The sequence below is a fragment of the Leptonychotes weddellii genome, chromosome 2, assembly GCF_054177405.1.
Source record: "Leptonychotes weddellii isolate Sample4059 chromosome 2, ASM5417740v2, whole genome shotgun sequence".
Classification (NCBI taxonomy): Eukaryota; Metazoa; Chordata; class Mammalia; order Carnivora; family Phocidae; genus Leptonychotes; species Leptonychotes weddellii.
In genome coordinates, this window is record NC_138370.1 from 116,531,833 (window position 1) to 116,555,129 (window position 23,297).

General features: G+C 44.9%; 1 protein-coding gene across 9 annotated transcripts in view; it reads left to right on the top strand.

Moving 5' to 3' along the window:
- The window catches only part of WDFY3 (WD repeat and FYVE domain containing 3), a 261,467-nt gene extending 241,746 nt beyond the window's left edge, over positions 1-19,721 (top strand). For all 9 annotated transcript variants that reach the window (XM_081812198.1, XM_081812197.1, XM_081812195.1 and 6 more), the window contains 10 exons: positions 854-1,001; positions 2,193-2,347; positions 3,290-3,448; positions 4,529-4,708; positions 7,702-7,884; positions 9,038-9,134; positions 11,493-11,813; positions 12,400-12,511; positions 12,891-13,088; positions 16,339-19,721. In XM_081812198.1, the coding sequence (XP_081668324.1) occupies positions 854-1,001; positions 2,193-2,347; positions 3,290-3,448; positions 4,529-4,708; positions 7,702-7,884; positions 9,038-9,134; positions 11,493-11,813; positions 12,400-12,511; positions 12,891-13,088; positions 16,339-16,462 (1,677 nt within the window). In that variant the 3' untranslated portion in view covers positions 16,463-19,721. The remainder of the gene's footprint in view (positions 1-853; positions 1,002-2,192; positions 2,348-3,289; positions 3,449-4,528; positions 4,709-7,701; positions 7,885-9,037; positions 9,135-11,492; positions 11,814-12,399; positions 12,512-12,890; positions 13,089-16,338) is intronic.
- Positions 19,722-23,297: the final 3,576 nt, after the last annotated feature.

Below are 23,297 nucleotides of genomic sequence, written 5' to 3' on the forward strand. Positions count from 1 at the left end.
GAGTCTTTTTATACAACTACAGAGTCTGTGTCATTTAAAGAAAATAACAGAACCCTGATATATGTAGATAAGATAGGAACAAGGTTTTTAAATGTTTGGATGCCTAAAATATCTTTCTCTTTACAAAGCATTTTTTTCTATTTTTTCTTCTGGAAATCCAGAATGTCACATTCACGAAGTGTGAAGGTTTTCTAGTCATTTTAAATCTCATTTTATCTAAGATTTTCCAGATATCTTCCTCAGATAACAGTTTTCTAACAGAAATGGCTCTAGGCCTATTTTGAAGATCTACAGTATTTAAAAAATAGTCATCTTACATGACTATTTTCTTTTTTTCCCCTTACAGCATTGCAAAGTAAAAAGAAGGCAACAGTGTTCATACTTTGAACAAATTAGTAGCATCTAAAAGACACCAAAATGATGTCATGTTGAAAGGCCATGTTGAAGCCAGAAATAACTCAGAATGTCAGTCTGCCCTCAGTGGTACAGAATGGTATCTGGCTGTAAAGAATTGGTTACTTTTTAAAAATCATTGGAAAATAATTGTTGATCGACTATAGTTTGAGTAGATTCATTTACCCCTGAAAAGTTAGGAAGTCAGAGTAGCATAGAGCATGGTGGTAACCCAGGCTTTTAAAAAGTATCATGGACCCATCCCTGCTTGCAAGATGGGAGACCTCCAGCCTTCTTCTGAGCCTCCTTAAAGGTTCTTTCCTCAAATGAAAGGCGTGGTAATGGAGTGCCTAGTGGTCCTTGTGAAGTGCAAGTGAAATAAAAACATAATAGCTGGCATTTAAAGGGCTCAATAAATGTTAGCTTTCATTGTAAAATGTGTCATCCTCTCTCATCCCAGTTATTTAAGAAACCTCATCCACCAAAGCGAGTGAGGAGCCGACTGAATGGAGACAGTATGAGCGCCTCTGCCCCCCTGGGGTCTACAAGTGACAAGATCTTTTTCCATCACCTGGACAACCTGAGGCCTTCTCTAACACCTGTAAAAGGTGAGGTGACAGGAAGTCAACCTGTGCTTCCTGATGCTGTGGGCGTAGTTAATAATCCTAGTTTAGCAGTAACGTGTGCCTTTCAACATTAGTGTCCTTTGTAATAAGTGCTATACTTTCTATCACCAAATACCTGTTAGATTTTCTCCTTTTCCTTTTGTTTTGGTTTGGTTTGGGGTTTTTTGGCCTGTTGGATTTTTTCATCAAAAAGAACCAAACGGGTTTCTCCTCCTGCTCAGACAGCGAAAACTCTAATACACCAAATCTTGTAGCTCAACATTATATTATATATGTAGAAAAACCTTTGTAATCTTCATTTGTATGTGTTCTGCCAATTTAGACATAGCAGTAAAAAGACTGCATTTTTAATAAGCCAACTGAAAGTATCTGTTTTTTATCTAATGTGGCTATGACTTCTCTAAAAGTACTTTTTGGGGGCTCCTGGGTGGCTCAGTCCATTAAGCGTCTGCTCTCTTCCCCCTCCACTCATGCTCTGTCTCTCTCTCAAATAAATAAATAAAAATTAAATAAATAAAATACTTTTTCAAGTGGATATTTTTCTTAGAATGAAAAAAGGTTTTTGTAAAGGCTTAAAGTTGCCACTGTTAAATCTAAAAATTGCAGTATCAGTCTGGTTGATTGGATAGGCTCCCCGCTCGGTGCTCTTTGGGCTCATGACACAGACCGCCCTGTACCAGCCCCACTCACCGCGGGTGACGGTTACGGAACACCGGCGTGCTCGGCAGTGTCCTGGGGCAGGGCAGGGCAGGGCAGGGGGTCGGACCTCATGGGGGACGGCATGTCCTTCCTTCTGGAAGTCTAAGGCTGGATATCATTTGGGAGGTGCTGCAGGCCTAGACTGGTTGAAGGTCTGTGTATGGATTCTGGAGAGCATCTCAGATTACTCTGCACGGTCCTAATGGTCAAGAAGACAGGCCAGTTGCTAGGAGCCAAACCCAAGTCTTCAAGAGGCAGGAAAGCCAGAAGGAAGCCCTGCAGAACACCTGTCAGGGTCCATGTCCATCACCCAGCGGAGACTCAAAAGCCAAGCTCTCCCTCTAAGCTCATTTTGTCCTAATGTATGTGTCAGGAGGCTTGATTCCTACAAACAAATGAAATGATGATCCCCTATAGGATCATGAGGTTCATTTTCTTTGTCCCTATTCTGATCTGTTGATTTGTTTTTTACAGAACTTAAAGAGCCTGTGGGCCAAATAGTGTGCACAGATAAAGGCATTCTTGCAGTAGAACAGAATAAGGTTCTTATCCCACCAACCTGGAACAAAACTTTCGCTTGGGGCTATGCGGACCTCAGCTGCAGGCTGGGAACCTATGAGTCAGACAAGGTTTGCATTGTTTCTTGCTCACTCATTTATTCTTGCTCTTTTGTGGTTTGGATATCCTGCTTGAAAGAGGTGGGAAGAGCCCAGTCCAAGGGCTAGTCAACCGCTCCTGCCAGAGCCCAGAGGAAGGGAGAGCTTCGCAGCCTCAGATCAGGTTAAAGGAACTAGTGGACAAGGCGGGTTTCCTACAGAACAAGCCGCTTTTCAAAAGTTGTGTACTGAGCTCTAGCAGTTTCTCTCCCACTCAGAATTCCTCCAAGAGATCCTAGTCAGCCAGGTGGTCAACATTTCTGACCACTGAAAGAGCGTCTTTTCGGTGGATCACCATCTGGCCCACGTACCGTTTCAGTACTCTTAAGCGGCTGATGGAAAACCTGTCAGCCCATCGCCCAGGCCACAGCAGCTACTGTGTGGAGTCCCATAGTAGCTCTCGGAGAGGCCCTGCGGCGTGGCTGTCCGGTGCCTTGGGCTTGCCCTCTGCCAGTCTCCTCCTAACGGCAGGCGGGATCTAGCTTGCGCAAGTCTGTGCATTGCGCTGTGACACAACTCTAGTTAAGCTTCTCATTAAATGGCAGCACTCATGATTTCCGTTTACCTCTAACTGGCTGTAGCAAACACAGCCTTCTACCAGATTATCCTCTGCCTCGTACACAGCATCACCTTCTGGAGCCCCTCAGGGAACATCATTTTCCTCGACTGGAGAAACTGAAGACACCCACTAGGAGCAAAGTCCTTTTTACTATGGTTTCTCACAGCAACTGCAGTTCGGAGGCTGTAGGGCTGGTTCAGGGTAGAGCCTCAGTGGAAATTCAGCCCAGGATGTACGTATGCATTTGCCTGTGAGGCGCCTACATGGGGGCTCTCCTTCGCTCAGCATGCTCGTTGTGATTCCGAAGTTGATAGTACTTGATGGCATGTGTGTCTCACATCTGTTTTATTTTATAGGTAGTGACTGTTTATGAATGTTTGTCTGAGTGGGGCCAGATTCTCTGTGCAATCTGCCCCAACCCCAAGTTGGTCATCACAGGTGGAACGAGCACAGTTGTTTGTGTCTGGGAGATGGGCACCTCGAAAGAAAAGGCTAAGACCCTCACTCTCAAACAGGTAACAGAATAAACAGAAGATGGATATATTCCATCTCGGTGGCCTGCACTCTAGAGAAACTACAAAGCTTCTTTAATAACAAGGTGCTTCAGGTATAATGGACAAAATAAAAAAAATATGTTCTTTTGCTAGAAATGGGTCTTTAAAAAGAAATGAAATGAGACGGTACTATTTCTAAAAATGATCTAAGCACCCCGTTATTCCAAATACAAGGTTGACATTTTAGTTTGCTGATCCAGACTCTCTTGCTTACAGTATTTTCCATTTAGAAAATAGGCTTTGAAGCTAGCGTGCCAGCCAGTAACCCACTCAGTAGAAGGCACTTCTTATTTAAAACAGCCTCCTGGGGTTTGCTGAGCATACAGAAAGGATTTATGTATGACAAAACATTGTAAGCCAACTCATTATTTAAATAGTTAAATACTCAGGAACTCTTAACAGTAATCTGAATCGTCTTCTCTGAAATGCTTGCTCTCCCACATTGCCGTTTCCCTGGGTCCTGTTTCTCTTCATGTTCTAGCAGAAGACAAAAGTTCCTATTGTAGTCTGAAGAAGATCTCTTGGGCACAGACGTGTCCAGGTCAGTAACAGGAGCTCAGCACACCTTCCCTTTATCTTGCTAGGACCATGTACCATCACCAGGCAGGCCTTACCATATGTGCATTTTTTAAAGACCCATCCAGTTATAGTTTCTTAGACTAACAGGACACGGCATAAAAGAATCAATGCCCAGTTTAAATTCTGTACTTTGGGGGTGGGGGGGTGCATAACTGATGCATCTCCATGTAGAAACGGGATGAAAAAATCCAAGCTGGGTCACAGCTTCCATTCTCCCTTCTAAGATTCTAGCCCAGGTCCAGGAAAGAAGTGATGTAAAAATGGAGGTCAGAGCCTCCAGAGTCCCCCAGACTTCCCCACAATGGGATGAGGCAAGGACAGTCGGCAAAGAAGGAAGACTTTGCAGACGCTGCTTCTCCCAGCACATGCTTCCCTCACTCCTAGTGCAGCCAGGACCTTCTGGAGCCCCTCAGGGAGCACCGTCACGGTGATCAGCCTGGTTTTTTCTCTTCTCCTTCGTAGGCCTTACTTGGCCACACGGATACTGTCACCTGCGCCACAGCGTCATTGGCCTATCACATAATTGTCAGCGGGTCCCGTGACCGAACCTGCATCATTTGGGATCTGAACAAACTGTCATTCCTAACCCAGCTCCGAGGCCATCGAGCTCCAGTTTCTGCTCTTTGTATCAATGAATTAACAGTAAGTAGTCAGTTGCCCACTTGGTTTATGGTGAGGAAAACAAGTATTTCTGGCTAATGTAAACAAAAAAGACTCTGAGTGTTTTCTAAGTTGATAGACATTCATTTCATAAATGCTACTACATGTTCCTTGATTTATGCAAAAAGCAAATGGATATTAAAGTTTGTAACTCAGAGATAAATTTGTCTTAAAATCCATTCACTGCTGCATACTTTGAAGAGCAAGATTTGGTTCAAAACAACATTCTAGAATAGGCTTTTTTGAAAACAAGGAATTTGTAGGATCTGTTAAGAATGTTAGAATTGTATTGACATTTTTATGAAATACATTGTCTTTATTTATTATGTAAGGTGAAAAGAGTAACATTTGGGGAACCAAACGAGCAGAGTTGTTACAGAACTATTTTCAAAGTTATCCCAAACTTACTGAAGGATATTAATCTCTTCTCATAAATAAATATTTTATGTATAAATAAATGAGTCAGCATAAAATTAATGCACCAGCCTAGGAGTCCCCCATGGAGACCACACCCACCTAAGGTGGGGTGAGGGGAGGACGGTCATTGCCGAGGTGTGTGGGGATCAGGGGAAGCTAAGGGTATGTTATACAAAGACTGAGGTCCCTGTGTCTGAGGGACAAGTTGCCACATTTGTATGTTGGTGATGCCCACATATGCAAATCGGTCTTGCAAACTGACCAGAACTCCCCAGCCTCACTGCTTCTTAGCTATGTGTACTCATTCCCTCCCTTACCCTTAGTGCTGTCCTGGGGTCCTCTTGTGTGAAATCACGTAGCCACATCATATCATCACCCACACAGACAGCTTTCCTTTGGAGGAATGCAGCATCCTTAATTTACACCAGAAAATACTAAGTAGTATGCTTTTAGTCAGATACCTTGTAATCAGTCAAAGAAGGAAAAAGAAATTCAGTTGTAGTGAATGGCAGGTGGTATGTCTGGTAATAGTAAGAGCCACCACACCTGGCAGGGAGGGGAGAGTATGCAGGGGTAAAAGTCAAATTCATTTTTTGGTATATCTGAAAGGTTTAAGATGCTTTTGGAACAGCACCTCGGTCCTACAAACACATGTACCTAAGAGCTTTACGAAAACCTCAATGCAACAGAATGGCTCTGACCTGGCAGGATTGCCCTGAGTCAAATGCTTTGTGGCACTATTTTGAGCGCTTTGTTTTGGAGTTGTTTTTCACTTAAATACTGAGAATTTTATTTACAGTCAGTTATTCTGTAATGGATTGCAGTTGTTATTCTGCAATGGATTGCCGTAGTTGCAGCAGACACCCCAGATGTGTTTGATTTTTCCCTTTTACAGTGCTTTTGTAATCTCTTAATAACACATGAAAAGATTTCTACTTCTGTCATATTTTTGCAGCCAGTATCAAGTCTGCCTTATTTCAGTCTGCATTTTGGGCGTAAGCGACCTTGCGGCTGCCCTTTAGCTCCTCCTCTTCTGCTTTACGCCCGTAGCCGCAGGATTTGCTCTGATGCTCCCTGATTGAGGCACCCTGGAGTACAGGATGAGAGCCTGGCGCGGGGCCGGATGCAGCAGTGGCCTCTCGCCCCTTGCAGAGACTGAGCCCCTTAATTACAGCACAGCTGCTCACACTCAGTGTCCGAGGTGGTGCAGTGGCTGAATCAGAGGTAGACACAGCAGTGCTTGGCTAAGTATCACTTTTGTTTGGGTTTGGGTTTGGTTCTTGCCATCTTGGTAGAAGGACAGAGGGGGGACGGGAGCAGTAGCAAGACCCGCACAGAGGGTGGTTTGGGAGCGCCCCAGGCCTCCTTACCTTGCCGCCCTTGGCTCCCCCTTCCCTTCTTTCTTGAGTCGATGCTGCTGTTCAGCTTCCGGTTTCCCCCGCTTTTGATGGCCGGCTTCCTATTTCTGTAGGTCCTCGTGTGCCTGCCGGCTGTACTGAAAGTCCCTGGGTCATTTCTAAAGTCAGTGCCTAGCATCATGACTTCCAGGCTGTCTTAGCAGCGTGGTGTGGTACATAAGCTTTGGGGCCAGAAAGGGCTGGCTTCAAATCTTTATCCTGTGACGTTAGGCAGGTTCCTTACAGTCTTTGCACCTGACTTTGATCCCTCCTAAAGCGGGGCTAGTACAGGTAACCTCACAGATGTTGAAGGATGAAATGGAATGTCAGAAGTGTCCTCTACACTAACTGACACACGGTAGATGCTCCGGAAGCGTCTTCATTCCTGTAACAGGAGTGGGTTGGAGTCTCACCAGGTTGGGTAGAGCCCTGCCTGGTAGAGTTTAAGGGAAAAGCTTGTTCTTTTCTGTCTTTGGAACTTACAAAAACCTGCGTTAACAGCTTAAGGAGTCTGCAGGTTTATCCAGCTGGCCAAGAAGTGACCTTTATTCTAATTTTCTTCTTTTTTTTCCCTCATTCTCCTCCCCTTATTATGAATACAAATTGTAAAGTAGGATGCTACAATGTTGCCAGCATTTCATCCTTATTTATTGAAAAGAGAGATACAGCTGTATCTAGACTGAAAGATTTCTCTTCTGCCTTACGCTGTTGGTGATTGGACTCGTTTTGTAAAATTAAGTGGAGGTGGATTCCTGGCTCTAAGTGGAAGGTATAAAGAGGTTTTGTAAACCGTGGGAGGCACAAGAGTGGTGCCCCACCGCCTTTGGTCACAGGCAGCTTTCCCCAGAGTAAAGCATGACGCAGCAGTGTGCTGGGGCATAAGCCGAGAGCGTGGAAGGGCTCCTACCCTGGTGTGCGTGCCAAACACCCCCACGCCGCCGCAGCCGCTCACCCACAAGTTCTTTAAGAGGCCTCTCTGTTCGGGGTATGTTTTTCGGTCAGCAAGCACTGAATTCCAGGCTGCCTCAGAAATCCCGAGCCTCCGGTCGAAGAACTTAGGAGGTTTCTTTGAGAGCTAGACCCAAGATTGACTTTGCTTCTGAAACCAAAATGTGGTATGAAGGGAGCAAAGAGAGTGAAGAGGCTGTTTTACCTTCTCAGGGGGACATTGTGTCCTGCGCTGGCACGCACATCCACGTGTGGAGCATCAACGGGAACCCTGTCGTGAGCGTGAACACATTCACAGGCAGGAGCCAGCAGATTGTCTGCTGCTGCGTTTCAGAGATGAACGAGTGGGACACGCAGAACGTCATAGTAACGGGGCACTCAGACGGCGTGGTCCGGGTAAGTCCGCGGTGAGGAGCCACGCTAGGTGCTTGCCGCCCTGCTTACCTGGGACCTGCGGAGCTGTCTGCGGTGCTGTCAGTGAGCAAACTCTTGCCCACATTCAAACAGGCCTCGGCCACTGGGTTCTCGCCCCTTCCTTACCCCTAACCTGATCTGTTAGTGCCACTCACCACTGGACAGCTTCACCCAGGGTCACTTAAGCATGATTTTCATGTCCCCATAGATTGCTAAACACAGAAATCACTAAAGTATTGGCTTTTTGGCCTCTCAGAGGGCTTCTGTGGGGAAAACAGGGACTGTCTCTTGTCTACAGAGAATCACAGCTGGAAGATGCTGTCCGAGGACTCCCGTTGTCCAGTCCCTCTCTAGAATCCTAGATGATTTCACCCAAACCCTAGTTTATCCTTTTCGTAGTTTTCTTCGTGTTGGGCTTCTACAGAAAAGAGAATCCATGGAGTATTTACCTTCACAGTCTTTCCAAATACTTGGGTCTCTCTCTCAGGAGGTTTTCCTTTGTGCCTATTTTCTTGAGCTGTGCTCTTTGTAAAAGCAGAGAGCAGCTGATTGCGGAGGTTTTCCTTTGTGCCTATTTTCTTGAGCTGTGCTCTTTGTAAAAGCAGAGAGCAGCTGATTGCCGCCGTGTAGTCACGGTCAATGGCTGCGCAAAGATGAGGCTCTCAGCCCCCGCCACACCACACCCTGTGCCTCAGACAACAGGCACACCCTGACGTCTGCTGCCTCCAGAGTGGTGTTTCAGATGACTCTGTTCTTGAGGCGTTTAGGGAAAAGCTCCAGAGCCAAATGCGTTTGGCAATCCTGCTTACTGCGTGCCTTCATGCTTGCAAGACTCTTGGGGTTTTGTTGGAAATAAAAGTGTGTTTAGTTGAACCATGTTTTTCCAACTAACTTGACCACAGTCCTTTTCCCTTCACCACAAAACACCCATCAACATCTCATGGAACCTGGTTCGGAAAGCGCTATTTATGTGCACACAGTTCTCTCCCACAGTTTTCAAGATAGAGGGAAATTTAATTAGACACAATAATAAGAGATACGTGTTTAACCCCAAGAGCTCATCTTCATCCAGTCACATATAAATTGTTTCTTTAAGCTGCTTAACGTTTTTATTTTCATACTTACTTAAATTCAGTTTTGGAGAATGGAATTTTTGCAAGTTCCTGAAACACCAGCTCCCGAGCCTGTTGAAGTCCTAGAAATGCAGGAAGACTGTCCAGAAGCACAAATAGGTATTGGATACTTTCTAATTATTCCATAGTTTTCATATTTCTTGTTTGTTTGTTTGTTTGAGGTCACTGAGGATAAACTCACATCAAACAGCATGAACAGTAGCCTAAGGTCGAGTGTGGCTGTCAGAGGCATGAATGCCCTCCGGCTCGGGGGAGGTCGTGGGGCGGGCACCTGAGACTTCGCCAGCTCACCAGGCACTACGTGGTGTGCTATGTCGTGCTTGGCTTCCTCATCCTAGTAGGGTAAACATAGCTGCTAGCTTCCCGGAGTACCAAAGGCTCAGGCCTTCACTTCTGAAAATACAGAGCACATCTGGAGGGCGCAGTGGTGGAGAAATCGGACGGCCCCCAGTCCCACATCTGTTCTGCTCATCACTTATCAGGCTCAGTATGTGTGACAGGCTGGCATCATGTTTGTAAGGTATTCACGGAGGCAGACCAGAATCCCCTCCCTAGGCCCGCCTTTGAAAAAGGGCTTTTATTCAAACTGAAGCTTGGTGCTCTGTGCTCCACTATCTGTTATTTGTGAAACACTTGAAGATTTTTGAGAGGAATACAGAGATGGATGATTGCTATACAAAATGATGAGAAGCGGTGCCATAAACCCAGGCTGAGATCTGCTCTGGGTTGCTCATCTCCAGAGAAGTTACCCCACTTTGATTTAGAACAATTGGTACAATAGACTTCCCCGAGAGGAACGGGGTTTTAACTTTGGCCTTCAGATTGTTTCTCCATGATTAACTTTTGTACACTGAGAATTCCACATGAGTTTGATGATATGAGGGAAAAGACTTATTTTCAGAAAGGCATAAATCACTTCTCTTTGTAAGCGGAAAATAGCTTCTACTTTCATTGCCAGAAAACAAATGATCCAATGGGCAGGGCATTTTAATGCTTCTCTTACCTTAATGCATCTAAGTTTCTGCAGAGTCCATTGCAGCTCCACTAAAAAGGTCATCTGGGTGTTTGGGGACATAAAAATCCAGTTCAGTTCAGTAAGTACTTGGAGGTTACCTGCTGGGTGTCAGACATTGGAGTAAGCAGTCTTAGGAGAAGTGAGAAGTCTGTCCTTTCCTTTAACAAAGGTTTAAGTGAATAACACAAGAAGATGAGATGAATAAGGTAGAAGAGGTCACATTCAGGAAGGAGAGATATTGGTGTGTCTTCTTTCTTCTTATATGTTTATATCGTGGACAGAGGTTGATAGAAGTGGCGGAGGGGAGAGCAGCCCACAGGGAAGGGTTGACTTTGGACAGCATAGGAGTGGCAGGCCTCGAGGGCAGTCGCCTGGGTGAAAGGGAAGGCAAGCCAGTGGTTCACTGGAAATGAAAGCCATTTCTAAGACTGCTCATCAGTGAAGACCTTAAAGCTCGTAGTAATAAGCCACTGGAAAAAAATCAGCTAACTAGACTACTACTGTTAGTACAAGGAAGGCAAACTAAGTAATTTCTCTTGCTTAAAAAAAAATATGTATGTATAGTGAGCTGGTGCTTGTACACTTGTTTGTACTTTCCTTTTTTTCCATTTCTGTATATTTATTTCTTATAAATTTTCTCTCCCGCAGACTCTCTTGCAAGAGAGTAGGGAGTTGGGTTAAGAAAATGCGTAATAACGATGGGAAGAAGGAAAAACCCCACATCAGTAGATGAAAGCTTTCATCAATAATTGATTCACCTAGGTTGTCATTTACACTGACTGCCACATGGAAGGCACTGTGCTTGGGGCCCCTTCTCCCAAGGTGACCACTGTCTTGTAGAAAGATTATCCAGAAGTAGTAGTTTGGGGTGAGAATTCAAACATGAGAGGCGTACAACTGTTCAAGGAGGCCAGACAAGTGGGAATTACTTTGGGCTGCAGGCACCAGGCGAGATTTTAGAGAAAGCAGTGTTTGAGCTGTGCCTTGACAGATGGGTAACACGGACACACAACCAGATGGGGAAGAGCGGTGTAGTCGGGCCAGCGGCATGTGCGGCATTCGTCGCGAGGGGCAGCCGGACTCCATGGAGAACAGAGTTGGCGCTGGCCCGCTGAGCTCCGGTAGGGAGGGTGCAGCAGGCACTGAGCCGTTCGTAAAGGCAGGTCTGGGCCACATTGTAAAGCAGGAATGGCAACCTCAGGATTTTGGCCAAAGCAGTCTTTGAACTCAGAAATTCCTTTTTTTTTTTTTCCTTTTTGCTGTATGTAACCTAGCTGAAATTTCTGGAATTTTTTTTTTTTATTGTTATACTTAGCTTAAAATGCTATGTATATCGTGCCTTAACTTGTAGAAGAAAAACAGCAGTGGGACCAAGCTAGGTCTACCCGTAATGTGTGTGTGTGTATATGTGTGCTTTGTCATTCTCCCCATGCCTCACCCAGGGCCAGAAGCCCAGGACGAGGACAGCAGCGATTCGGACGCGGATGAGCAGAGCGCCAGCCAGGACCCCAAGGACGTGCCCCGTCAGCCCAGCGGCAGCCACGCGCCCCGGGTGGCCTCCTGCCGAGCAGCGGCCGTCTGGTGCGCCGACAGTGCTTCCGATGACTCCAGGCGCTGGTCCGACCAGCTCAGCCTGGACGAGAAGGATGGCTTCGTATTTGTGAACTATTCAGAGGGCCAGACCAGAGCCCATCTGCAGGGTCCCCTTAACCACCCTCAGCCCAGCCCCATGGAAGTGCGGAATTACAGCCGACTGAAGCCCGGTAACTTGGAGTCTGCTGTCGATTTCCTGCTCCTTGTGGGTGGCATGAGGGCTGGTGGAGTGAGGCGGCGGCCTCTCGTTCTCCCTGCACCCCGTCCCTGTGACCTCAGCCTCTCACAGAGCAGGCCTCTTCAGTTCCTTACCCCACAGTGGTGCTTGCTCTACGTTGGGCATTTCTTAAAGAAAAACACCTCCCACCAAAAACTTTCTTCCTTCACAAATCCTGAACGCTTTTGGGAAAATGGGCAAGTTACTGATTACAGATAAAGAAATAAAACTGTCTTTACAGGTAGCTTGCCTGTTAGAGAGCTAGAGGCCAGGTTCCCGACTGGAGAGACTCCCTCTTCTCGCGTTGAAGATTTCCCCATCTCTGCACTATCTTTCCGACCGGGGCGCTCCCTGGCCTGGCCCACGACCAGTGTTGAGCTAGACTGCTTCACCTGCAGCCGAGGCAGCGGCTGCTGGGACAGGCAGAGCTGCTCTAACTGGACGATGCAGCACCCTAACTTTCGAGAGCACCGTATGAGGGCACCCTTACCGAACGCCGGCTTCTCTCACTTCAGGGTGTCATGTCTCTTGCACTCCAGGGTACCGGTGGGAACGGCAGCTGGTGTTCAGGAGCAAGCTAACTATGCACACGGCCTTCGATCGGAAGGACAACGCACACCCCGCAGAGATCACCGCCCTGGGCGTCTCCAAGTAAGTGCCCGACCTGGCCAGCTCCCCCGCCCCCCGCCACGGAGTCACGTGCTTAGCCTGGGTCCACACGTGCAGACCCATCTTTGGGGAAAACAGGTGTCGTTTGCAGTATCAGACGTGGCTTGAGCAGACCGATCAGAGGAAGAAATCTGCCAGCGCATGGAGCGTAAATCTCTGTTCTTCCAGGTTACAGCAAGGTTTGATCCGGAGAGCTGAGCCGAAAGTGTAAATTCGGGCTCGGTTCTGCTTTTGTCTCTTCATACACACAGCCCCCACCCCAGCACACACATCCACGGAAACCTGAAGAACCTCAGGAGTGACAGCGTGGCTGCGGAGGCCTTCCCCGGGGTGACTCGGTGTCATGTCATGTCTCCTGCAGGGATCACAGCAGGATCCTCGTCGGTGACAGTCGAGGCCGAGTGTTCAGCTGGTCTGTGAGTGACCAGCCGGGCCGTTCCGCTGCTGACCACTGGGTGAAGGATGAAGGAGGGGACAGCTGTTCGGGCTGCTCCGTGCGGTTTTCTCTGACAGAGAGACGGCACCATTGCAGGAACTGCGGCCAGCTCTTCTGCCAGAAGTAAGATGAGATGCGAGCGTTTTGAGTTTCTGGGGGTCAGGCCCCCAGGATATGCCTTGTGCCCTGCACGGAGCTTCTCGTGTGCTCCGGGGTCCCCAGCACACGGTGCTGTGACGGTCTAAACCAGCCTTCACTTTCTCTTTGTCCTTTTATCACAGTTGTGCACCACTTCTGTCCTGTTGAAAAACAGGGAAAGAATCCTCACACGCACTTGGTCCTGCGTGACTCAGAACGGGAAGGTGCTCCCGTTCCGCCATGTTTGCATAGGCAGCAGTGCGGGTGTGCGCCCTCACCCGTCCCCCGTGTCCCCCACGTCTTCGACTCTCCCTAAACAGCACCATATTAGTGTTTCGTGGGGTTTCTGTTTTACATAAATACAGCACACTCTCTGTACCTTCTATAACTTCCTTCTTTTGCTCAACACTGTTTTTGAACTCCACGTAAATAACTAATACTTTCATTTTAGCTGCTGTCATATATCTTTTGTATGAATATATCAGAATTCATCTCCTTCCCTTTTGATGGACTCCTAGGGGACTGGTGCATGTTACTGGTTCTCTGACTGGTGCTCTAGGACACACCCTTACAGATGCCCTCTCAGTAGGTGAGCTGGAGTGTCCCTAGAGGAGACAGCTCCGACTGGAACGGACCGATCATAAACTGAGCTGCACTGGTTGTGGCCAGATTCGTCTCGGGAACAGCGGTGCTGCTTGACACCGCCTCAGGCAGGCTCTGCAAGCTGTCCCGGTTCTCCGGGCCGGTGTTGCCACACGGTCACTCTGGCCGCTCCGGGAGCCGCCACCACTTGCTGCTTGTAACTCGCAGCGCTGCTGAGGTGGGACAGCTTGGCATTTGCTTATTGGCTGTTCGAGTTTGCTCTTGGGTAATGTGGCCCATTTTCCTTTTAGTTTTGCTTGTCGTTCCCCCACCCCCACCCCCCCGGCCCTGTACTTGAGGAGTTCTTTATTTACTCTGGGTTCTAATTCTTTGTCGTTTCTACATCTCGCAGGTACCTTCTGCCAGTCTGTGGCTTACGTTTTCAGTTTATATATGTTTTTTCTGGCACACAAGTCTTTCATTTTGATGTAGTCGCATCTCTTACTTTTTGTGATTTTTGCTTTTTTGTGGCTTAAGAAATCGTTCCCAGTCCTGAGATCATAAAGACAGCCTTGTTTATTTTCTTTTACGAAGTTCAGGGTTTTGTTTTTCACACTTGGGTCTTTAGGTCCAAATACACTTGGAATTTATTTGCAGGTATGGTTTGTAGTGGGGATCCTTTTTAGTTCCCTTGTATGGAGAGTCCGTTGTCCCCTCACCGTTGATCTGGATGCCATCTCTGTCTGCACTGGGGTCCCATACCTGTGTCTGCAATCCTCTCGTTCCGTGGCAGACCACGGAAAGGATCCCGCAGGTAGCACTCTCTGATGCTGACGCTGCTTAACTCCAGAGATACTTTCATAGAAGCATGAGCTGTATAATTGTTTTTGAGCCGGTTCCTGAGGCTTTGCGGGCACCGGCGTATTGGAAAGGGTGTGGCCCTTGGGTTTATACTGACCAAATGCTCCCTGGGTTCCTGTCCATTCTGTCATCTCAGGCAGGTTACTGACCCTCTCTGGGCCTGTTTTTTTATCTGTAAAATGTGGATAATTATACTTCCCCTCATAGAGGTGCTGAGAGAACGGTGAAATCATGTATGTGAATTTTATAAAACACCAAGTGTGGAGTCTGGCAGTATAGGTGTTCAGTAAAAGATGTTATTATAGTTTCTTTTCTTTTCAGATTAATGTCTTAAACCTTTTTCCTGGGAAATCTCACTCAAGATGAGGTAGCCAGAATGTTGGTGCCAGCTCTTCCTTATGGGACTTTCTATGAGGTTGGCAGAGGATTCTGTCTTAGGGTTCTGTGCTTTGAGAGGCCCACTCTATAAAACCTAGTAATCTAGTAAGTTTTGACAGTCAACACCCCTGAATGGACACTGGCACACATTATTCCTTGTCGTGTTTAACTTCCCAAATACTATTTAAGGGTAGATAATTCTTTAAATTATCCATTGCTGTCAGATGTCCGGTGGAGGGTGTATTTGAAAAACCAACTCCACAGTGATTGCTTATGATAGAGCAGACACAGAAGGCAGAGCAGAGCCCTGCCCACGTTCTTTGTGCCCCTCAGTTGGTGAGAGAGTTTGTCAGCACTTTTTTTAATAGTTTTTTTTACAGAGAGAGAGAGAGAGAGTGAGCAGTGGGGAGGGACAGAGGGAGAGAGAGAATCTTAAGCAGACTCCCTGCTGAGTGCAGAGCCCGATGCGGGGCTCGATCTCATGACCCTGAGATCGTGACCTGAGCCAAAATCAAGAGTCAGGCACTTAACCGACTGAGCCACCCAGGCTCCCTGAGAGTTTATCAGCACTTCTGAGGGTCTCGTCAAAGTCCCAGATCCAAGAAGAGCCCTTTAAACTCCTTAAGCTGGTGACACTTTGTTTATTCTCTGGACACCTTTACTGGTAGATTATTGGAGGAAAAATAATTTTCTATTTTGGTCTTATGAAAAGGCAAGCTTAAAGTGATTAAATGCCACATCCAAGGTCACACCCTGCTTTATTCCAGGAAAAGGAATACTTTTTGAAGAATTTGAACACCTCTTTTAGTAGAGTCTACTTCAAGGAATTCTATCAAGATAAACAGAAAATGAGAACATTTGGACCAGACAGAAAAGCCAAACTCCTGTTCAAGAAATCACTGAGGGGTAGATCAAACAGTGTTTAAAAGCCCAAAGAAACTTGATAGTGACCAAAGAGTCTTTTAAAACAAGTAGTAAATCTTCTGCCAAGAGAAAAAGAGTTAAGCTCCAAGTAAAGATGTTGGCATCGCTCCCAGGTTTACAGGGCCCGAGAGCCTGTCCCACACGGGAAGAATGGCCTCACAGCTGTTCAGACCCTTTGGCTTCATCCTGTAGGAAAATCTTGCCTTTAAAAAAAAAAAAAAAAAAAAATTCAGTCACACAGAGAGCTTGCCTTGGTTTAATATTACTTTTCTTCATAGACCAAAACAAATAATATGGTGGGTTTTTTTTTTTGGTCCCGGGTGAGCCACACACCACAAACCAGTACGTCTTTGGCATCTTCTGGCAATTATGCTTCTGCTCTTGGGCATTATAGTGCCGGCTTTCTGTTCAATTTTTAAGTTTGTGTCCCTCGGCCCAGTGATCAGACGTGGCGAGGACGTGCACCTACTTGCTTTTGCCTTTCCTTTAGGTGCAGTCGCTTTCAGTCAGAAATCAAACGCTTGAAAATCTCATCGCCAGTGCGCGTGTGTCAGAACTGTTACTACAACCTACAGCACGAGAGGGGTTCGGAGGACGGGCCTCGGAATTGTTGAAGACTCGACAAGCTGGTTGCCCAGCACGGTCTGTAGACCCCCCCTTCCTGATTCCCCGGTCACGGCTCACAGCTCGGAAGGCGTCTCGAAGCAGTCTCCGTTTACGCCTCTCTTCAGACCACGTGTCTGAAGCGTCGAATTCCAAGGAATCAGTGAATAAACGGGTGTCGAGTGCAGCGGTGGGGCGGACACTGTTCGGGGGAACAGCACAAGAAGAACAGGAGGTGGTTCCTCGGAGCGACTTTGCCAGTATCCAGTTCTCCCTGTTACCAGTAGCTGTCTCCAAGAGAAAATCCTCACTTACTAACTGTCTTTTCTCGCGTCTCATTTTTATAGATCGACTCATCCTTATTTGGAAAAACCACCACCAACAAAAAAAGGCTTTTAGAAAATGGTTGTAAATCTGACTTCTTTGCAAGTAACTGTGTATATTGTAAATAGGTATAAAGGCCTTTTTTTCTAAATAAGGACTTAACTGTCTGTAACATGAGACTTCAATCTAAACCACTAACTCAGTGAACTACTTATGGTTTGTCTGACATCTCTCACAAATTAATTATAAATATGTTTTTTAAATCCTCAAAGACATTATCTGTGGTCTTTTCTCCCCGCTTTCCAGCCCAGCCTGTGTGCCCGATGTCCTTTCTTTCAAGTTGCCCACAGTATCTCCACTTAAACTAGGCTAGTAACCAAAACGATGCGGACCTTCTTTAGGAAACAGTGTGGGAGACTGAGAGTCCTGCCGTAAGATACCCTGGAAATACCTGGGCATCTTGCACCTGGCTACGCACCACCTCAGTGTTGTTCCGGTGTCCTAAGGCCCCTTGTAAACTCCTGTCTGGACTGCCGTGTGGCCATAGCGTCCCTTTCTGAGCATTGCACAGTGGCGGTCAGGTGATTGATGATGCGGTGCAGGAGCCAGCCCTGCCTCAACTAATGGAAATATAGTTGCATGTAACCCACATTAGCTTCTCTTGCATAGAACATAATAAGGATGTGTCTTTGGTGACACTAATGTTCTATGATAGCTTATTTTCAAAAAAGGGTAAAAAGTGAAAAATGTGTACAGAATTAACATATAAACCTTGTTGTAAAACTGGATCATGTCAGAACTGCTTATAATTAACCTTTACCATTTAATGCCATCTACCTGAAAACAGTGAGATTTATACTGTATCAATGTCTATTTTTTTGTTTTTGCTATGAATATAATTACAGTATTTTAATATTTAGTTATTTAATTTGTTCTACTAGTTGGATACAGAACACACAAATCCAGGGAGACTAAAGCTGGTTGGGGCTTAAGAGAGAAGTTTAGTTTACAGAAAAAAGGCTTTGGTGGTGGGATTTTTTAAAATGTGTGTTATGTACATATATATATATATATACATATACATATATATAAAAAACAAATGAAACAATTAATCTAGATTTTAACATTTTCAGATATTTAGTGATAATATTATGAACAATTCTAAAAGCCCTGTGATTTGAAAAAGTGTAGAATTATTTATGGCCCAAGCAAGGAAGGACAGGCCTTCACACCCTCGTGGAGGTATCATACAAAGGACAGTGGCTTTGGCTTTCCCAACTTTTCATCTTTAGGCCCTGGTGACAGGCACACTTATGCACTAAAATGCACATATATGCACATGCATTCAGAAATAGGCATTGGTACAATAGTAATCTTGTACCTAATGGGCTGAAACCAGCTTAAGAACAAATTTGTTCTTCCTGATAACTAGGTCTCCAAGAGAAAATATAAAGGCTGCTTTAGTGCCTTATGCTTACTAAATTTAACCCTTTATTTACCTAGGTTTGAGCCTACAGTCTATTTATGATTGCATATCAAAATTGATTAGTACACTTCCATTTCTAAAAGTTCAAATACACTTGTTAATAAAAGGATTATTGGCATTAATACTTTAACTTGAAGAAAAGTTGTGTTCTGTTTTCCTTCCTGTGTCTGAAGTGCTCCCCACACTTCCCCCTCCCCCACCATCTTCAGTTCTAATAAATAATGCTGGATGTTCAACAGTGGCAGGAATTGTGCTATCATAGAATCGTGGGCTTTGCCCCTGTCCGGCCCTACAGATGAGTTGTAGCAGTGTTATTCTACACTTTTTAAAAGAAGCGTCCTCCTTGTGTCTATGAACCATGTTTACCCCAAACCCAATGGCAGAGGTGTTCTTTAAAGACTTGAATATATGAATGTGTGTATGTAGTTACTTAAAGGTTATTCCTCTGTGTAATACGAAGTTATATGGGATGAACACTTTTAAACTTTCCGACACAACTTCCATAATAGAAGGTGGAAACCAAAACCCTCATGATAGTATTTCCTCTGGCAGCTGGTGCTGTGGGCAACTCTTTTATTCAGTGGGGTTTCTTTTCTTTTTGCTTCCTGATGCAGAAATCACAAATCACTCACACATGCAAGTACACTCACATACATGAACTAATTGTTCCTCTGGATGTCTTTGTGTGTTTCATGTACATTTGTTTACCAACATCTATTCTCAGCATGTACACCCACCTTCGTGTGGTCTGTATTCCTTCTCTGAGAGTACCTCACAGGGCTCCTGCCTGATCTGTGTAGTTCATTTGTTCATCCATCCATCTATTCTAACATTTGTGTGTAGCGTGGAACCGTAATGTCATGCTTCGGAAGAGGAAAATAGCTGCCCATAGCAGCCGTCCGTCTGGATAATAGCAAAACACTCTAGATAAGTTATTTTGCACTTTCTTATGTATAAAGTTGGTAGAAACTTATTTTTTGCTTTGTATCATTTAAATACATTTTGTTTTGGTAAATGAACTGTGTATAAAATATTTATGCCGTTAAAACTGTTTTTAGAAAGTATTTTTAATTTCAGCAAGTTTGGTTACTTGTTGCATGACTATTAACACAGCTGACTTTTTGTGTCAGTGCAATGTATATTTTTTTGTCCTGTTATTAACTTGTAAGCCCTAGTAATGCCAATTATTTGTACAGCAACAGAAGTAAATTGAAGACCTGGCTAAGACTGGATTGATTGTGGACGTTTGTACTATACTGCAGAATCCAATATCTGTTCTTTGGTGGTTATGTAAAAGGCCTGAAGAATTACTATCTAGTGTGCAATCTGTGATAACTGAATGTTCATTGTGTATGTCTCTGATGCAAAAAGGTAGAGTAACACAATTACAATACACGATTAAATGCAATAGTCCAGGTACTTTTTTTTTTTCATTTCAAATAAATACCTACTATTTACCACCCAAAGAATAAAAGTTGTTTTTAAGTTAGTTTATTCAGGGAAGGAGAAACAAAACAAAACAGAAAGCAAATGCTTCCCTAAACTTTGTGTAGTTCTTTTTGAGTTGTGAATATCTCTTTCAGAAGCTCCTGCTTACAGAAATGTTGGCTGTTAGGGTCTGGTTCAAGCCCTAGTTTGATCCATCTTTAAATGCTTTCTGCGTTGAGCTTCCCAATTGTGCTGGCTTCCTGGGGCTGAGGAGTGTGTGTGGACGGACGCAGGGAGAGACAGCTGACTTCGGGAGACATGCCTGCAAGCGCAAATGGACCCATGGACAAAGTGCATCGTGTGGTTTTGGCTCTTTTTCACTGACCCTCATTCTCTCTCCATCACATTGTGAAGAAAAGAAGCAACAGTAAATCGTCTGTCTCCCACCCCTACCATGTTCACATCAGGAATATTTTGGTATCCTGCCCTTTTTCTGGAAGCACGGCACCTACTGTCATAAGCTAGTCTTTCCATTTCAGTCTTCAGGCTGAGAGTTAAGAACTCACAAATCCATTCTTATTGTTACTAGCTTATTTAGTTTTAAAACTGCCTTCTGAGTATAGAAAACACTTTTTTAAATTTATTTAAGCTGCTTTAGCAACTAATTTTCCTCTTTCTAAAGATACAAACAAAATCCCAGTTCCATGTAAGCTTGAACGGCAGAGTCCCAAATTTGAGGATATTGTGCTCATTACAAATCCCACTTCAGTACAACTCCCTTCCCTTTAGAGGCAAAGATAGGGGAATGCCAAGAACTCCCAAGAACGAACAGCTATCTCTTCAACAACAGCCAATGGTAAGAGAGAAAACAGGGTAGTTCCCGTTTCTTTAGTGCAGTACTACTCCAGGTTCTAATGACCTCAAGAAGCGTTGTAGTCAAGGATGGGCATTGCTGAAATTCAGGATTTTTTTTTTTTTAAGATTTTATTTATTTGACAGATATAGCAAGAGAGGGAACAAGCAGGGGGAGTGGGAGAGGGAGAAGCAGGCTTCCTGCTGAGCAGGGAGCCCAATGCGGGGCTCGATCGCAGGACCCTGGGATCATGACCTGAGCTGAAGGCAGATGCTTAACAACGGAGCCACCCAAACGCCCCAAAATTCAGGATTTAGAGGAGAAACATGCAAATGATCACTAAGTCCCTTTTCTGCAATTTGCTTCTCCTCTCCAATAAAATGACACATGCACCCCTCATTTTAGCCCCTTTGGAGCATCGGAGAAGAGGCAGGCCAGCAGAAGTGGTCTAGCATTAACTTAGTCTCCTTACTGCTATTCTCATTTTCCTCACATTGCAAAGCTCTTTTTTATTTACTGTTCCTTTTGACTTTTGCTAGAATGGCAGCAAGCTGAGCTCCCATGCTGGGAGCCAGCATGGTGTTTTGGAGAGCCCTGAAATACGAGTTGAGGGCCCGAGGCTGCAGCCGCTCCCCACTTGTGAACTTGAGAAGCCCCTGTTGAAATAGCTCCCAGCGTCAGGTTTTCATGTGTCCCTGGCTGCCAGGAGCAGGGAGGGGTTAAGATTGCACTTCGTTCTTGGTTTTAGGACCTTTTGGTCCTTAAAAACTGTCAAGGACCCCCACACTTCTGTTTATGTGGTTTGCATCTATCAATAGTCATTGTATTAGAAATCAAAACAAATTTTAAAAATATATGTTAATTTATTTTAAAATAACAATGATAAAACCATTATATATTAACATCAATTATATATTTCTATGGGGAAAAACCTTCCAAGCCAAAAAAAAAAAAAAAAAAAAGAATTAGTGAAGAGTGGAATTGTTCTACAATTTTGCAAATCTCTTTAATGTCTGGCTTAATTGAACACAGGTGGATTCTCCCATCTGCTTCTACATTCCATCTTGGGATACTTCATTTTGGTCGAAGCATATGAGGAAAATCCAGCCTCACACAGGTATGTGGTTGGAAAGGGGGGGGATATATTAATAGCCTATCCAGATTATTGTTTTTTTAAAGATAATAGTTTGTTTCTTAAAGTTTGATTACTGTATAGCATCTGGAACCACATCGGTGAACTTTTGGTCTGTCTTGTATGGTGAATCCAGCATTTACCCGTGCATAATTTATAGCGTGCACTGGTCATTTAGACAATATTGGGTCACCGACGTAGTAGTCAACTACATCACTGCTCCAACTGACGTGTGTAGAGATCGTCCACATGTTGACATACTGCACTACAAAATAAATATTTTAATAATAATACATAACTTCGAAGTGTCACCAGCAGCCTCGGGAAATTCTAAGCCAAAGAGTGATGGAGACGCGTTTTCTAGTAGAATTTTGGCTTAAAACCTAAAATTTTATCATTGGCAATAAATAGTTCGCTGTTTTTGAAGCAACAGGCTAACTTCGTTAAGTTCAAGAAAATCTCTGCCCAAGGACCACAATCTGTCAGTTCTTTTAAGTAAACCTGGTGTGCGGTGAGGCAAGCAGCTAGTTCAGCTCACAACTCAATTACCACGGTGCTTTTCTTCCAGACCAACGTTGTGCTCCAGGATGCGAGTGCCTTATGGGTACTTCTCAGTTTGTGTCACACAACTTAAATTTCAAGATTTAATAAAAGTAGCAATTTTTACTGCTTCTCTAAAGACACGCTTAAGCGAAATAGCACTTTTTTTTTTTTTTTTTTTTAGCAAGTGCTTGAGATAAAGAGTATCGTGATCCTAACCAGCAGTTTGGTGCCCCTGGCTTGGTGTGTGTGTTGATTCCAGCAGTTTTACCCACCATTGCTTCTGCACCTTAGTTCAGTACAAATATCAGTGCAAGTAACATTTGTGGTATATTATGAAAATAGTCTAATATTGCACATTCCGCAAAAGGCACTCAGAACTCCCAGGGCTCTGTGAACCAGACTTTCAGAAGCATTGGTCCAAGGAACCCAAATTGTCAAGAAGCATGTTGCATGCAATCTCATTTGGGAACAGTATTCCTCATCATAGGCCTGGGGCTTCCGACTGGGCTCCCACTGAAACCTGCCAAGTGCAAGACCAGGCCCCGCTGTTGGCGGCCACACTCGGCCATTGGAATACCACCACGTCCTCAGCTCTAAGCAACACAAAGACCGAGAATGCATCTCTGAAGCACTGGAGTTTCTAATGTCTTTTTTTTTTAATTTTTTTTATTATGTTAATCACCATACATTACATCATTAGTTTTTGATGTAGTGTTCCATGATTCATTGTTTGCATATAACACCCAGTGCTCCATTCAATACGTGCCCTCTTTAATACCCATCACCAGGCTAACCCATCCCCCCACCACTCTCCCCTCTAGAACCCTCAGTTTGTTTCTCAGAGTCCATAGTCTCTCATGGTTTGTCTCCCCCTCTGATTTTCCCCCCTTCATTTTTCCCTTCCCGCTTTTTTTTTTTTTTTAACATATAATGTATTATTTGTTTCAGAGGTACAGGTCTGTGATTCAACAGTCTTACACAATTCACAGCGCTCACCATAGCCCATACCCTCCCCAATGACTGTCACCCAGCCAACCCATCCCTCCCACCGCCCACCACTCCAGCAACCTGCAGTTTGTT